The sequence below is a fragment of the Microcaecilia unicolor genome, chromosome 3 (assembly GCF_901765095.1).
Source record: "Microcaecilia unicolor chromosome 3, aMicUni1.1, whole genome shotgun sequence".
Classification (NCBI taxonomy): Eukaryota; Metazoa; Chordata; class Amphibia; order Gymnophiona; family Siphonopidae; genus Microcaecilia; species Microcaecilia unicolor.
The window spans coordinates 85309625-85324818 of NC_044033.1; the positions used below are offsets into that span (position 1 = coordinate 85309625).

The following is a 15194-nucleotide window of genomic DNA, read 5'->3' on the forward strand; positions in this document are numbered from 1 at the left end:
AAGCAAAGCAACAACTTTGCTTGACTCCATGACGCTTAGGAAGGAGTATGCTGTTATATCAAATCCAGAGAAATCAAAGAGAGTTTATGGATTTGCAGAGAAAACAAACGCCAAGTGGGCAGGGATGAAACACATTTCCAAGGAAGAGGCCAAATAGAGGCATGAAGTCATAATTTAACTAACATATGTATATGTAGTAATAAATCCTTCAAAGTCTTTGTATTCTATAAGTCAGAAAACCTACATAAGCCCCAGACCGTTGTTTAAGAAGAGAACGCCCCATGTTCTCTGCATATTAGTTTGTGTTAATAAAACTTTGAGCACATCTAGTGTTTGTTAATAGATTTATTTCCATAGTACCTTTCTGCTTTAATTAAAAATTACAGGTAATTCATATAAAAAGGCACACAGCCTAATGGGATGTTGAAGAGAAAATTGCAGTGTCATGCTGTGTTATGTGTGTATTGCACTAACTGATTTCCATTGGTTGGTTAAAGAAGAAGGGTTACCTTCGAAAGCTAATCAAAAGATGTATTGTTAGTCTAATAAAAAAGGTATCATCTTATTTTCTTTTCTATATTTTTATTTATTTCTATTTATTACCTAAAATAAACAGAAACCTTCATCTGTCAAAGATGTGTTTAGAATTATTTCATGTCAACAGTATGAATGGGATCAGCATTTACTCCACTTTGGAGGACAATTCCAGATCCAGTTATATTTCCAATGCTCAGTGTATTCAGAAACAGCCAAACCTCTCTCCAACCCCTTTTTTTTTTTGTTACACTTGTACCCCGTGCTTTCCCACTCATGGCAGGCTCAAAGTGGCTTACATGGGGCAATGGAGGGTTAAGTGACTTGCCCAGAGTCACAAGGAGCTGCCTGAAGTGGGAATTGAACTCAGTTCCTCAGGACCAAAGTCCACCACCCTAACCACTAGGCCACTCCTCCACTCCCACCCAGGTATTTCATAGCAAACAGCATACTTGAGAACATTTGAGCCAGGAACATAACTGCAGGTGGGCCTGGATGGGCACAGGCCCACTCATTTTTGGCTCAGGCCCACTCAAGTCTTGTGGTCAATCAGGCGCTGCTTTTCTCCTTAGCTGCCACCCTCAGTCCCTCTAATGGTACCCTCTTAAATTCTTTTGAATATCGGCCCGCCTCTGCTTCCTGCTCCAGCCCCTCCCTTTCCAGACAGAAGGAGATGAAACAGAGACTGGAACTGGCAAAGCAGAGAAGAAACGAGTCACCCTAGTCTCTAATCCTGCCCTCCCTTTTTCTGTTACAGGGAATGGGAAGGGGTGTAAACCTGGAGTGGATGAAGCAGTGCAGAGTAAAAAAGAGATCTGTTCCTTTAACCATCAACTCTGTTTCTGTTCTCCCTCTCTTAGGAAGCCTGCAGCTAGCACAGGTCAGCACTGATTTATAAACAGAGTGCCCTCAGTATGAACTCTAGAGTGATTAACTGGGTTACACACTGGTTCAGTGGAAGGCAACAAAGGGTTGTGGTGAATGAAAGAAAAGGGATTACCAGCGATGTGCCACAAGATCGGTTTTTGATTCAGTTTCAAGTTTATTATAAGTCTTGATATATCACTTAGAGACAAATACTATCAAAGTGGTTTACAACACACAATTAAAATTATTATAAAGAAAAGACAAGAACTACAATGACGACAGGAAAGGAGATGAATTGGGAATAAGAGGGGTAATTGAGAAGAGGTGCAAAGCAGCAGGAGGCGACATCATGAGGTCTCAGTCAGTCCAGTGGGAGATGAAACATCAGACAAATCATAGGCCTTGGAAAACAGGTAAGTCTTAAGTTGGGATTTAAATGAAGACAATACAGGCTCTAGCCAGAGAATCTGAAGAATGGAATTCCAAAGAGTGGGACCTGTCACAGAGAAGAAACAAGATTGCAAGGAGTAGAGATGAACAACGCATGGAACCTGGAGCAGATGGTCTTGAGAGGAACAGAGCAGTCTTGGAGTACAAAAGTGATTTGTAAAGAATAATACGGTAAGAGACGGGCAACCAATGTTCATTATGGAGTAAGGGGGTAACATGGTTAAAGTGTTTGACTCCAGTAAGTAATCATACTGCAGCGTTTTGAACCAATTGCAAGCGGTGAATGTCTTTCTTGCAGAGCCCCTGCAGCAGGGCACTGCAATAATCAAGGCCAGTAAGAACATAAGAATAAAGGAGGAGATGAAGTGCCAAGGAAGTAAAAAAAACATCATACTGAGTAAAGTTGTTTCAACTTGAAGAAGCAGCCACGTATGACTTTAGCAATGTAAGGTTGGAAGGACAATTTGGTAAGCAATATTGCAGAATGGTTGTCGGTAAAGGTTGCCTCTTTGCAAACGATACCAAAATCTGCAATAGGGTGGACATCCTGGATGGAGTAGATAACATGAACAGGGATCTAACAAAGCTTGTATAATGGCTCAGAATACGGCAGCTCAGATTTAATTTGGCAGCGTTTAGAGTTAATGCAAAAAAAGAAATGCTAGTTCAGGCATTTGGGCCGCAAAAACCCAAGAGAGCGGTACAATATAAGAGGTGAATGAAAGAAGAGAGGGACTTGGGGGGTGATCATACCTGATGTTCTTAAGGTGGTCAGACAGGTACCAAAAGTGATGGCAAAAGCTAGAAGGATGATTGGGTGCAAAGGGAGAGGAATGGCCAGCAGAAAAAAGGAGGTGATAATGCATCTGTATAAGTTTCTTGTGAGACCTCATTTAGAGTACTATGTACTGTTCTGGAGACCATACCTTCAAAAGGAAATCGACAAGAAGGAGCCGGTCCAGAGGGTAGCTACTAAAATGGTCAGTGTTTTTCATCATTAAACATATGGGGATACAGATTTCATTACGTATATTTTGGAAGAAAGGCAGGAGAGAGGAGATACAGTATGACAGGAGTTACTTAAATACCTACATGGCATAAATACACAGAAGGTAAGTCTCTTTTAATTTAAAGGAAACTCTAGAATGAGGAGGCATAGGATGAAGATGAAAGGGTATAGTCTCAAAAGTATCTAAGGAAAGGGTGGTGGATGCATGGAATGGCTTCCCAGTGGAAATAGTGATGAGGACGGTACCTGAATTCAAGAAATCATGGCACAAGCACAAAGAATCTCTAAGGGAGGAGGGATATTAGAGATTAGTAGTTAATATGGGCAAACTGGATTGACCATATGGGTAAATACCAGGCAGAGAGGTTACAGACAGTTCACCCTTCCATAGGAATTTCTGATTGTTTCAGCACTTCTGCTTTTAAGGTTTAGAAAGTGACTGCATTTCTGTTCCATCCTTACCTTTGTCTGGTGCCCATCTGTTCCCACAGAGCTGAAGGTTTGCATCAACACTACCAGTCCTCAATGATCTGCATCCTGGTTTCAGTTTTGGAACACTTCCACAATACACTGCAACAGGCGCCCGGAACTTGGCTTTGAAAACAAAATCACAGTGAATCTGAAATTAGCAATCATGTGTTACGTTACCTTCTAAAGACTGTGGATTAGAGAAAGTGAAGAGCAACTCCTATTTCAACCCAAGATCCCCTTCCCTTTAAAAGGCACTGCTACACAGCCCCATACCTTATCAGACATAAACTAGCATGCACCCTGCAGTACACGTCATCCCTCAATGATAATGTACTGTACTCTGATTATATGTTGATAATTAACCTATTTATTAGGATGTAGTAAATTAATAATTAGTAGTGGACCTATATTAATGATTGGAGGCTACTGAAATGAAAGAAATGGGAAGAGGTTGATTTATTTAAGTTGCGGATGTTGGTTAAATTGAAACCTATGCTGAGTGCTTATGATTTTCATACAGTGGTGCAATGCAAGACTGGATTACTGTAGTGGTCTGTACTTGGGAATGGCAAAAGTCATGTTGTAGAGCACTTCAGGTAATTCAAAATGCAGTTGCTCGGATGATTATACTCTGTAAGCCACATTGAGCCTGCAAATAGGTGGGAAAATGTGGGATACAAATGCAATAAAATAAATAAAGGCAAACAAAATAAACAGGATATAGGAATGAAATGAGCAAGAGAAGAAAATAGTAGCAAGGCAGAAAAATCTAATGCAAAGCCTGAGAGAATAGAATGGATAATTGAAAGTGGAGACACAGAAATCAAAGAGGGAGAGGAAAAATAAATGAGGATGGTTTAGAGAAATTAAAATTGAAAAACTAAGGGGGTGTTTTACTAATGATTAGCACATGTTATCTGCCACACAGCTCGTTTTATTCCTATGGATCTTCCTGCAGATAACATGTATTAATCATTAGTAAAAGACCCCTAAAACTAGGGAAAAAATTGAAGAAAGATCAAGAAAGAAAGAAAGATATAAGAAAAAGAATAAAAATAGAGGAACAAGAACTATAAAGGTGTGAAAATATTATATTAAACTTTTCTGCTGCAACTGAATAGGTGGAAGGGTTGAAGCTGGTGGAGTGGATCCTATGGGCCTGAATAACCAAAACCCCTGCCCAAACCAATGGCTTGCTTCTTTGGTCTCTTTTTAAGCTGACTCCTTACCACAGCCCCTCCCAAGTCAGCAGCAGGAGAAACACTGAACTGAATGTCATTTCATGCTGTTGCAGAACCAGTCTCACAATAAAAGTCACAAAATTTCACAGGTTTTACCATGAGATTGACCCCACGCAGCACACTGAGCAGATGATTTCTATGTATTGTCCAAGTAGAGGAGTGTGGTAGCCGTGTTAGTCCACTCTTAAGGTTATCAATAGAAATCAAACAAAATAAAACATGGAAAAGAAAATAAGATGATACCTTTTTTATTGGACATAACTTAATACATTTCTTGATTAGCTTTCGAAGGTTGCCCTTCTTCGTCAGATCGGAAATAAGCAAATGTGCTAGCTGACAGTGTATATAAGTGAAAACATTCAAGCATTACTATGACAGTCTGACAGGGTGGGAGGATGGGGGTGGGTAGGAGGTATGCATGGGGACATCAAAGCATATCATTGATATTCTAACAGGATAGGTGTGGATAGGTGAGGGGAGGGTGATCAACAGAGAAATACAGCTTTATGGTTTATAATGGGCTAGGAACCTCAGATTCTTGTTAAGTCCTTTCTGTTGGGTGTTAAAATATTCAATCATTCTGACTTCAAAGGTCTTACGTTCTTGTATGGTTTTAAAGTTACCTTTCAGGATTCTCACTGTGAAGTCACTGGTACAGTGTCCTGGTCCAGTAAAATGCTGACCAACAGGGGTGGGAGCCCTACTGGCACCAGTATTGTTCATGTGATGTCTATGTAAATTGAATCTTGTCTTAAGCATCTGGCCTGTTTCTCCAAAATAGCATCCTTTGTTACATTTTTTACACTGAATGATATATACCACATTGGAAGATGAGCAAGTCAAAGATTCCTTTATGTTGAATATCTTTCCTTTGTGGATGACTGTGGGGTCCTGTGAAATGTTTTGGCATAGTTTGCAACTGGATAAATTACAGGGAAGTGTGCCCTTCTGTTCCTTTTCAGTCTGTGATGGAAGTTTACTTCTGATTAGCTTGTGTTTTAAGTTGGGTGGCTGTCGGAAGGCCAGTACTAGTGGGGATGGGAATATCTCTTTCAGTAATTCATCCTTCTGGAGTATAGGTTGTAGATCTCTTATGATTTTCCTCAGTTTTTCCAGCTCTGGATTGTATGTCATTACAAGGGGGATTCTGTCTGTGGCTTTTTTCTCCTTGTACTGTAGCAGATTCTCCCTGGGTGTTTTGAGGGAGGAGGCAATATTCTTGGAGATTATTTTGGGGTTGTAGCCTTTCTGTTTGAAGGATGCAGTCAGGCTTTTAAGGTGTCTGTCTCTGTCCCCTGGGTCAGAGCAGATACGGTGGTATCTTGTGGCTTGGCTGTAAACGATGGATCTTTCTGTATGTGAAGGATGGAAGCTGGTGTTGTAGAGGTAGCTGCATCTGTCTGTGGGTTTCTTGTATATAGATGTTTGTATACATATATGTATTGTCCACAATGACACTTATGGGTCCTTTTACTGAAGTGCGGCACTTTTTACAGTTACTGCATGTTTAACGTAATGTGCAGTAACTCCAAAGTCTTTTGTGGTAAATACAGGGGGGAGTGGTCAGTATCTGCCCTAAATTTATGACTCAGGGCAGACGCTTACTGCATCACATGGTACTATGGTATATACAGTTTCAGATAATGCAGGAGCATGGTATATGGTGCTGGGCCAGCTGCAAATAAATAAATAGAGTTCTGGCCTGGCATCCCTTCCCCAATCCTCCCAGTCACACATTCCATTCCCCCGCTAGCACCCGATCACTAATCCGCATCCCCGATACACAGTAAATAACCTTCCTGCACCTCAAGAAATATATCAGGTCCCTTCCCCCACAATCCTGCACCCCCAAACATAACCTCCCCCCCCCCCCCCCCACACTGGAAAACCATGCCTCCTGCCAGAAAAACCCACCCTCCTGATCTACCCTCACCCCCTGGATGCCCCCCTAGTTCCTGGGCAGCAGCAATCCGCCTTTGCTGCTGCCCAGATCAGTGCCTGATTCTAAAATGATGCTGATGACCCCTAGGAGTTGCCTAGCTGTAGACTGGCTTTGCTGGCAGGGAGTGGAGTTTGCTGGGAGGGGAGCAGGGTTAATGTTTGGGGAGAAGGGTTATTGGGGGAATGGACGATGTGTTGCTCAGTGAGTGTGGGTGGTTTCTTTACTGTGGATCGGGGTGCAGGAGGGTTGTTGATTGTGGCTCAGGATGTGAAAAGGTTCTTTACTGTGCATCAGAGGTACAGGGTAGGGATCAGATGCTATCGGGGGGGGGGGGGATAGAATGCATGACGAAGGATCATGGGATGTGGGGGAGGGGAGAGTGCCGCATCACATCACCCTGACAACACACAGCGCTCCTGAACTGCTGGTAGCTTCACTTATTGCCTCCTCTCGAGAAGCTGGTAAGATCAGCTGTGCTATCGGCATTCCTAACAGCTAGCATACAGTATCGACCTATGCACTAACTGGCCCTGATGATCAATTCCCCACACTGTTCCAAAACAGCACCCTAAAAATAGCATCAGAACAGCGAGGGGAATTAACTCCCCAATGATCAATGCTAATAACATGCAAATTTAGGTGTGTTATTAGTGCTGATCATTGGGCTGTCAAAAGCCTGGACTTGCTAAATGTTCAGCAGGAGGTCTGTAGGACCCCTGAACCTCCCCCCAAAAGACAAGGTCCTGGTGGCCTAGTGCCCCCCCAAGCTCCTCCCCCAGACAGCAACATGGGGGCTGGAGGTATGGTAGACCTCCAGCCCCCTGACATCCCTTCCCCATGACAGGGGGGCTGCAGGTCCGGTGAACCTCTAGACCCCCTAGCCCCCCAGTGGGCTACATACCTCCACCCACTCTGGAGGTCTAGTGGCCCCCTCACCCCCCACCGGTACCTTCTAGTAGCAGAGGAGGGAGTAGCACTCCCTCCTCCTTCCAGCGCCACCTCCAAAATGGTGGTGCCCTGCTCTGCCTAAAGCATCCTGGGATGCACTGGATGGGGCTTCCCTACCATATAAGGAAGAAACTTTTGTTGTGACGTTTACGTACATGGGCGTAGACGGGGGGCGAGGGGGGGCAGTGCCCCCCCAAACGACGAGTGACTTACCCGACGTCGCTCGGCGAACTGGCGGGCGGGGCACCACTGAGTAAAAGCAACAAGCAGGCAAGCTCGTCTATGTCCGCTTCCCTGCCCTCTCAGCGTCGAAGGCGGGACACAGGCTCAGAAAGGGCAGGGACGCGGATGGAGACGAGCATGCCTGCTTGCTGCTTTTACAACCTCCGCTCGCTCGCTCACTGACCCGCCTGTTCGCCGCTGGGAAATGCTGGCTCCTCGCTCCTGTCTAGTCCACTGGAAGGTAGGAAGCCATTTGGTAAATCTCTGCTTCCACTCCCCCGCACAGCCATCGCCGTTCACTCAAACCTGTGAGCTGCTGCATCCACGTGTTCTTTATAAGAGACAGATGCTGGGAAGGGGGAGGGGGAGAGACGCTGGATAGAATGGGGAAGGGGATGGATAGAAACATATTAGCATATTCATTTGCATATATATATATATGCAAATGAATATGCTAATATGCTCCGCCCCATCCTTTGCCCCCCCAAATGAAACAGTCAAACTACGCCCATGGTTTACGTTTAATTGGTATTGTTGGGAATTGGTTCTCGTCTTTTTTGAATCAGCGTCAGTATTGTGTTGTACAAGAAAAAGATAAGTCAAAGATAATTAATTTAACTACAGGTGTTCCCCAGGGCTCTGCCCTGTCAGCTGTTTTGTCTAATATTTGTATTCAATCTTTATGTACTATGTTGAAGGGATTAAGTTTTCATTACAGAATATATGCTGATGTTATTCAATTCTTTTTCAAAACTGAAAACACTATGGCAGAATGTGTTGAGCTGTTACATTCTGCAGGTGGTGGAGAAAAAACTGGTGGTGGAATTCAAAAAGGCGTGGGATGAAGACAGAGGATCTCTAATGAGAAAATGAATAGTATGTCAAGTGGTACTTAGACGGCAACTCTGGCTGTAAAAACTAAGACCAGTGCTGGGCTGGCTTATATGGTCTATGTCCCGCACATAGCAAACCAGTTTAGGGTGGGCTGGAGAGGGCTTTGATGGAGACTCCAGTAATTTGGAATGTAAAGACAGTACCAGGCAGACTTTTACTGTCTGTGTCCCGCGAATGACATGACAGATTCGGATAGGCTGGAGTGGGCTTTGATGGTAACTTCATTAGTTGGAACATACGGACAGAGCCAGGTGGCTTCTACGGTCTATGTCCCAGAAACACCAAAGAAAGACCATGATCAAGTATATAATCTCACATTCATTGTTGATTTTAATCTTGAATTAATAATGAGTGTGATCATTCGTCAGACTGGATGGACCGTTCAGGTCTTTATCTTCCGTCCCTTTCTATGTTACTATGTTACCGGTATTTGAGGACTGTTAAACAGTGGATGAGAGCTAATCATCTTAGCTTGAATATGTCTAAGACTCAGGTTATATTAATGTCTAGTTTTCAATTGATGGATGCCCCTGATTCTTTTTGTATAGATGGAGTTGCATTAGCTTTTAATAAGACAATTCACTCTTTAGGTGTTATTATTAACCATACCTTAAGTATGAAGCTGCAAGTTGCTAAAATAATTAGTACAGTTTTCTTTAAATAAGCTTCTCAGACTGTTGAGAGATTATCTGACTTTTGAAAAATTTCAGTTGGTAATTCAAAGTACAATTATTCCTTATTTTGATTATTGTAATGCTTTGTTACTAGGGTTGCCGAAATATGCTCTTTGAAATTACACAGAATACTGCTGCTTGAGTTCTTCTGGGATTGAAACATTTTGATCATGTTACTCCTGCATTTATTCATTTACCCTGGCTTCCAGTTGGTTATAGAATACGGTATAAAATATTATTACTTGTTTTTAGTTTTGACAAATAACATTTCTCCTGTAATTTTTTCAAGCTTACATTTGCACCAACCATCAAGGTTCTCTCAATCTATTAGATGTTCCATCATTCAAAACGGTATATCTTGATGAGTATAGAAACTCAATTTACTATATTGCAGGAGCTAGTTTGTGAAAACTCGTTACCTCAAGAAATGAGAGTTATGAGGAATTTGAATGATTTTACAAAGGCCTTAAAGACCATATGCATTCAACCTCAGGACAAGAGTTTCTGATATTTGTTGTTGCTCTCAGATTGTATACTCTTCTATGTGTATTAATCTGGGTCATGTTCTTGTACTAATTTATTTGAGTTTTGTAAGTTTTTTAATTAGTTTATTGCATGTTATTTGATTATGGATGTTTTTTGTACTCTACCCAGAATTGTAGATGGTGTGGACTAGAAATGTAATAAATAAATAAATAAATAAAGCGGTCCTATTTGTTTCCTTTCCCCTATAAGAGGAATACTGATGTTCTAAGGCTTTATTTTATTTATTTATTTATTTACAACATTTATATTCCACGCGTTCTAAACTTTAAGGTTTGATGTAATATTTGCAGTTTTGCCTTTTCATAGATATGGGTAATGCAGTTTGAACCCTTGGAGTCAGTGCTGATTTGGTATGGTGTTTGCTATATAGTTTTTAAATGTCTTTTTATTTGCAAGGCCTTTTGCTACTTCGAAGTATCTAGCAGTCAAACATGAGTTGTTCCTGAGATGATACCACAACTTGAATATTTATGTATTTTTATATGATGAGTTGGAAGGGAAGGGATATTAAGCCTAAAGGCCAGGGAACAGGTGTGCTTATTACCCTAGACATATACTCACCCTCTGTTACTCCTACAAGAGGATACTATAATATCATGGAATATTTATAAAGCTGCCCTGCCACTGGTCGGCTATGATGTCAAGGAACATTATTTTTACAGTTGCTCTTCTGTAGATTAGGGTCTGTGCTCACTAGTTGACTCCATTCCTTGCTCAGTTTTCTATATGGAAAAGCTGTCTCTAATGTTTAACAATGTACTTATTACACAGAAATTTGCTTAACAACCATTATCATAAGTCTATGCACATTTCTCTACAGAAGGAGGAAACTAGGCAATATGGAATATTAACACATCTCCTTGTTCTGACATGCGGGTTTGCTTGGTCTTTGTAAGTAAAAAGTCTGGTATCCTGAAAGTTCTTTTACACTCTCTATTTAATAATTAACAGTAAGGTAACAAGAGAGAAACTGAGATATTGCTCAGACCCTAGTGCAGTTTCCTACAGCCCCCTCCTTCTTTGTGACTGAAGGACCCCCACAAACAATGTTGAATCTGTAACCAAAATTCCTCCCCCTCCCTCTCATCCCCTGAGGTATAAAAGGGTGTTGTGCAATCCAGATTCTTACCAACTGCAAACTCATTATGTGTAGCCATGGTCAGTGCAGAGCCTGATGAAACTCCCTCACCAGATAATCACTGGAGGCCTGGGCTGAAGAAAAGCAATTACAGAAGCTGTTGGTAACAGAGAAATCCATGGTTCTTTCATCACAATTTACAGATGAGCCAATGCAGTAAACTTTTTCTAACACAAGCATAACACCAAATATTTGCTCGCTAATACAATAAACAAATTGTATGCAAATATGACCTGGAAAACTTGAGTGCTAACCTGCGGCAGCTCACCAGAAGCATGTGCATAAGGTTCTGCACTAATGGGATGATGCTCAGAACTCCCATGGTAAAAATAACAGCGCAGAACCCATACTGCTGGAACAGCGCAGAAAACTAGCTCACCAATGCTCAAAGGAAATGGTGTTCAAATTATATGCACGTTGTAAAGCAAAAGCAAGAGGAGGCACGTGTTGGGCACTTGTACAAAAGAGTTTTGCAGTAAGCTCAGCTCTTGTGCAAGTGCACCAGTCACACCTGAAAGTGAAGCACACATTAGCATCTGTTTTGTTCACCTTTAAATATGAACTTTTCAATTTTTTTTTAACTTGGAAGGCTTATATTTAAGCGCAGGAAACAGGAGCCAACGTATGCTTTCACTTTTGGGTTTACTCTGACTCTCGTCTCTCACCACCAGCACTTAGGGGCTTGCATGGGCTTCCTTCTGCTTCCAAATTAAATGAAAACTGACAGGTTTTAAAAAGAAATCCTCTCTTCAAACACCCTAATGCCTGCTCCGAGCTGTCATTAGTTTTCCAACGGTAAGGGCAGCTTTGTTTTGTGTGATGTCCTCTGAGAACTGGGAAGGACTAGGAAATGACCTCATTAACATCCGTTGACTACATTTGCATGCTATTTGCGCTAATTTTGGTGCGCATATTGTCTCCCACACTAGAGCCCTCTTAGCAATCTGCGCTCATTAACACCGGCGCTAATCGCCTCTACTGCTGGCATTACATTTTGAGTTTAGGCCAATAAGGCAGCTAGAGCTGCGCTCATATCTGAGCAGTGAAACACATATCGCCACACATCTGCGCCTGTGCTGTGGAATGTTATTCTGTGCATAAAAGTTTTGCCATACCAATATTTATGCACAGAATAGCATTTCAACACATGCACAGATGTGCCGATACAGTTTTCTTCTGCTCACGCCTGTATGCAGCTCTTGTGCAGAACTGTGTGCTCTCAAAAGTCCACCTCTTTTATTTTCTTTACCGTGCTCATCACGGAGGCCATTAAAAAAATTGCTAAGGTCTGTGTATTCACAGGAAAGGGAAGAAATTAGCATTAAATTCTCAAAACCCTACAGCAAAAGAACAAACTTAACTCTTCTACACTTCCTCAAACTTGGCATTTAAGCCCCGGTGTTGTGCTCAGCCTTTAAATCTTATGCGCACTTTTCTGCATCTGCGTAGAATAGCTAATAGCCTCATTGCCATGGTTTTAAATAGGCTGTTTGCTTTTATTTAACCCAGGGCTTTTTGCAGGACTAGCTTCTGCGACAAATTCTTTTTGCATCTATGTACCCAAAAATTAGGGCGCAAAAGCCATGCTAACCCTGCACAATGCCTTGAGCTCGTTATTACAATGCCCTCAGAATTCCATCCTGGCCTTTGTTTAAGGAGTTGTGGAGCCAAAGATAAGTGCCACATTGTTTTGTTCATCAATTTAGATATTTGTTTAAGCAACACGTTTAGCACATTATGAGGGGCATGTCTAAGAAAGACATGTCTAAGTTTGGATTTGGACATCTTTGTAAAATGTCCAAATCCAGAGGCGGGGCGGGGGAGGGGGGAACGTCCATCTTTCGTTTTGAGAATACCGTCGAAGATGTCCTTTCAGCCATTTTCGAACACAAAGACATCCAAATGCAAGACATCCAAAACAGAGGAGGAGTGGCTTAATGGTTAGTGCAGCTGGTTTTGATCCTGGTAACATGGGTTCAAGTCCCACTGCTGCTCCTTGTAACTTTGGGCAAGTCAATTACACAAGGGGCATTTTTGGATATGACATCTAAGTCTGAATTTGGACATTTTTTGTAAAATGTCCAAAATCAGAACAGGAAAGGTCATTTTCTAAAAAAAAAAAAAAAGTCTCTCTTTTCCTTTTGAAAGTGCTGTTTGGAAAAATGTTTTGTGATTTGGGGGAGGAAGGGGAGGTGATCCCCAAGTCCCTCCAGTGGTCATCTGGACATTTGGGGCACCTCTTGTGCAGAGTAGAGGAATAGCCTAGTTGTTAGTACAGCAGACCTTCATCCTGGGGAAATGGGTTCAATGCCCATTGCAGCTATTTTTTTTATAAAAACAGGTCTAGCTCAAAATGTCTTTTAGTCTTGAACGTCTTTGTTTTGATCCATTATTGCTGAAAGACGTCCATGTCTTAGGAACGCCCAAGTCCCGCCTTGAACACACCCCTAACATGCCCCCTTGAGAATTGGACTTCAGAGAAAGGTGTCCAGAAAGAGGTTTTGATAATACTAATTTGGACGTTTCTGTGAGATAAACCTCCAAATGCTGACTTATGTCACTTTTTGGACGTCTATCTCTTTTGAAAATGAGCCTGTATATGGTTTTGGAGGGAGTAGGTTTTGGTCGATGATTACATTTATCACTGAAAGTCTTGAACATTGCTCCCTAAAGTTTAAATGAGGGGAGAACAGACTGGGTGATTTATGAGACCTTTCCTCCTTCTTTAAGAAAAGTTTTTGATTGGTGATCCATTGGTCCAAAATTGGTTGAAATTGCCTTGTTTGATCTGGACCAGAATTATAAGCCTTCAAATTGCTTCAGTACTGTATTTAAATAAAAGCCACAGGTCTGTTTCATTTTGCTCAGGAGCCCAGAGTCTTGTTTACAAGTGAGCATTGTGCCTGTTTGCAGAACAATTTAGAGACTTCACACCCTGTCCAGTAATTGGCAGTGGAACATAATCCCTTCTGAATACCTTCCATCCCCAAGCTGTTGAGGAGGAAGGTTACCAGGATCTGTGCGATAATAGGCCTCCTCTCACCTATACCTACACTGTCCACGGGGAGTTATTTCCACTGCACAGAAGGAGGAATTTAGGTTCAAAAGTAGAAAAATGGGCTGAACAATCAGCACAAGTTTAAAACTTGTGAGTAGTAGTCAGGTTTTGACTCTGTTAGACACAGAAAAGTAATAGAACACTGTGTTTTCCTCTTGTTCACCCAGGGTCCATGGTGATGTAGTGGAGCTGTATTGGAAGTGGAGAGGCAGCTTGTGGTCTTAGGATCTTTCATTTTATTGTAGGTGGAACAGGGGGGTCTGTTAGGGAGCCCCATTGTCTTTATGTTGAGGGATCACGACTGATTTCACACCTAAATTCCAGGAGGGGGTTTTTAAGTCAGACTGATCTTTCCTGCCATTCAATTCAGTCAATTTGTTGGTATTAAAAAACAGCAGTATTACTTCTGAAAATTCCTCCTTATTGACTATGTCATGTCCTGTTTGGGTCTTAGTCTTAGGTCTCCTATTTTTGGGCTCCTTTTACAAAGCTGCGCTGCCAATTAGCGGTGCGCTGAATGCGAAGAAGCCCATCAATTCCCATGGGCTTCTTTGCATTTAGCTCATGATAATCAATAGGAACATAGTAGATGATGATGGTAGAAAAAGACCTGCACGTTCCATCCAGTCTGCCTAACAAGATAACTCATACTGTATGTGCCACTTTTTGTGTATACCTTACCTTGATTTGTACCTGTCTTTTTCAGGGCACAGACCATACGAGTCTTCCCAGCACTATCCCCGCACCCCAACCACCAGCCCTGCCTCCCACCACCGGCTCTGGCACAGACCGTATAAGTCTGCCCAGCACTATTTCTTTGCAAAAGGAGCCCTTTATGTCTTAATATCATTTATTTCCAATTTAATAGACCATCAAGGCTCCCGATCCGCTACCGTATACAGTTCAAGCTTCTCCTTTTAACCGTCAAATGCACTCAATCTGCAGCCCCCCCAGTACCTCTCTACACTCCTCTCCCCGTATGTTCCCACCCGTAACCTCCGCTCTCAGGACAAATCACTCCTATCTGTACCCTTCTCCACCACCGCTAACTCCAGACTCCACCCCTCCTGCCTCGCATCACCATATGCCTGGAACAGCCTTCCCGAGCCCATACGTCATGCGCCCTCCCTGCCCATCTTCAAGTCCTTACTCAAAGCCCATCTCTTCTCCCTTGCTTTTGGTGCATAACCACCTTCCCCA

The 15194-nt window shown here is 42.3% G+C and overlaps 1 protein-coding gene across 5 annotated transcripts in view; it reads right to left on the reverse strand.

The window, feature by feature from the left end:
- The window catches only part of TOGARAM2 (TOG array regulator of axonemal microtubules 2), a 161589-nt gene that overhangs the window by 107516 nt on the left and 38879 nt on the right, over window positions 1-15194 (reverse strand). For all 5 annotated transcript variants that reach the window (XM_030196134.1, XM_030196133.1, XM_030196129.1 and 2 more), the window contains exons 2-3: window positions 10928-11010; window positions 3323-3454 (exon numbers count right to left, since the gene is read on the reverse strand). In XM_030196134.1, the coding sequence (XP_030051994.1) occupies window positions 3323-3454; window positions 10928-10955 (160 nt within the window). In that variant the 5' untranslated portion in view covers window positions 10956-11010. The remainder of the gene's footprint in view (window positions 1-3322; window positions 3455-10927; window positions 11011-15194) is intronic.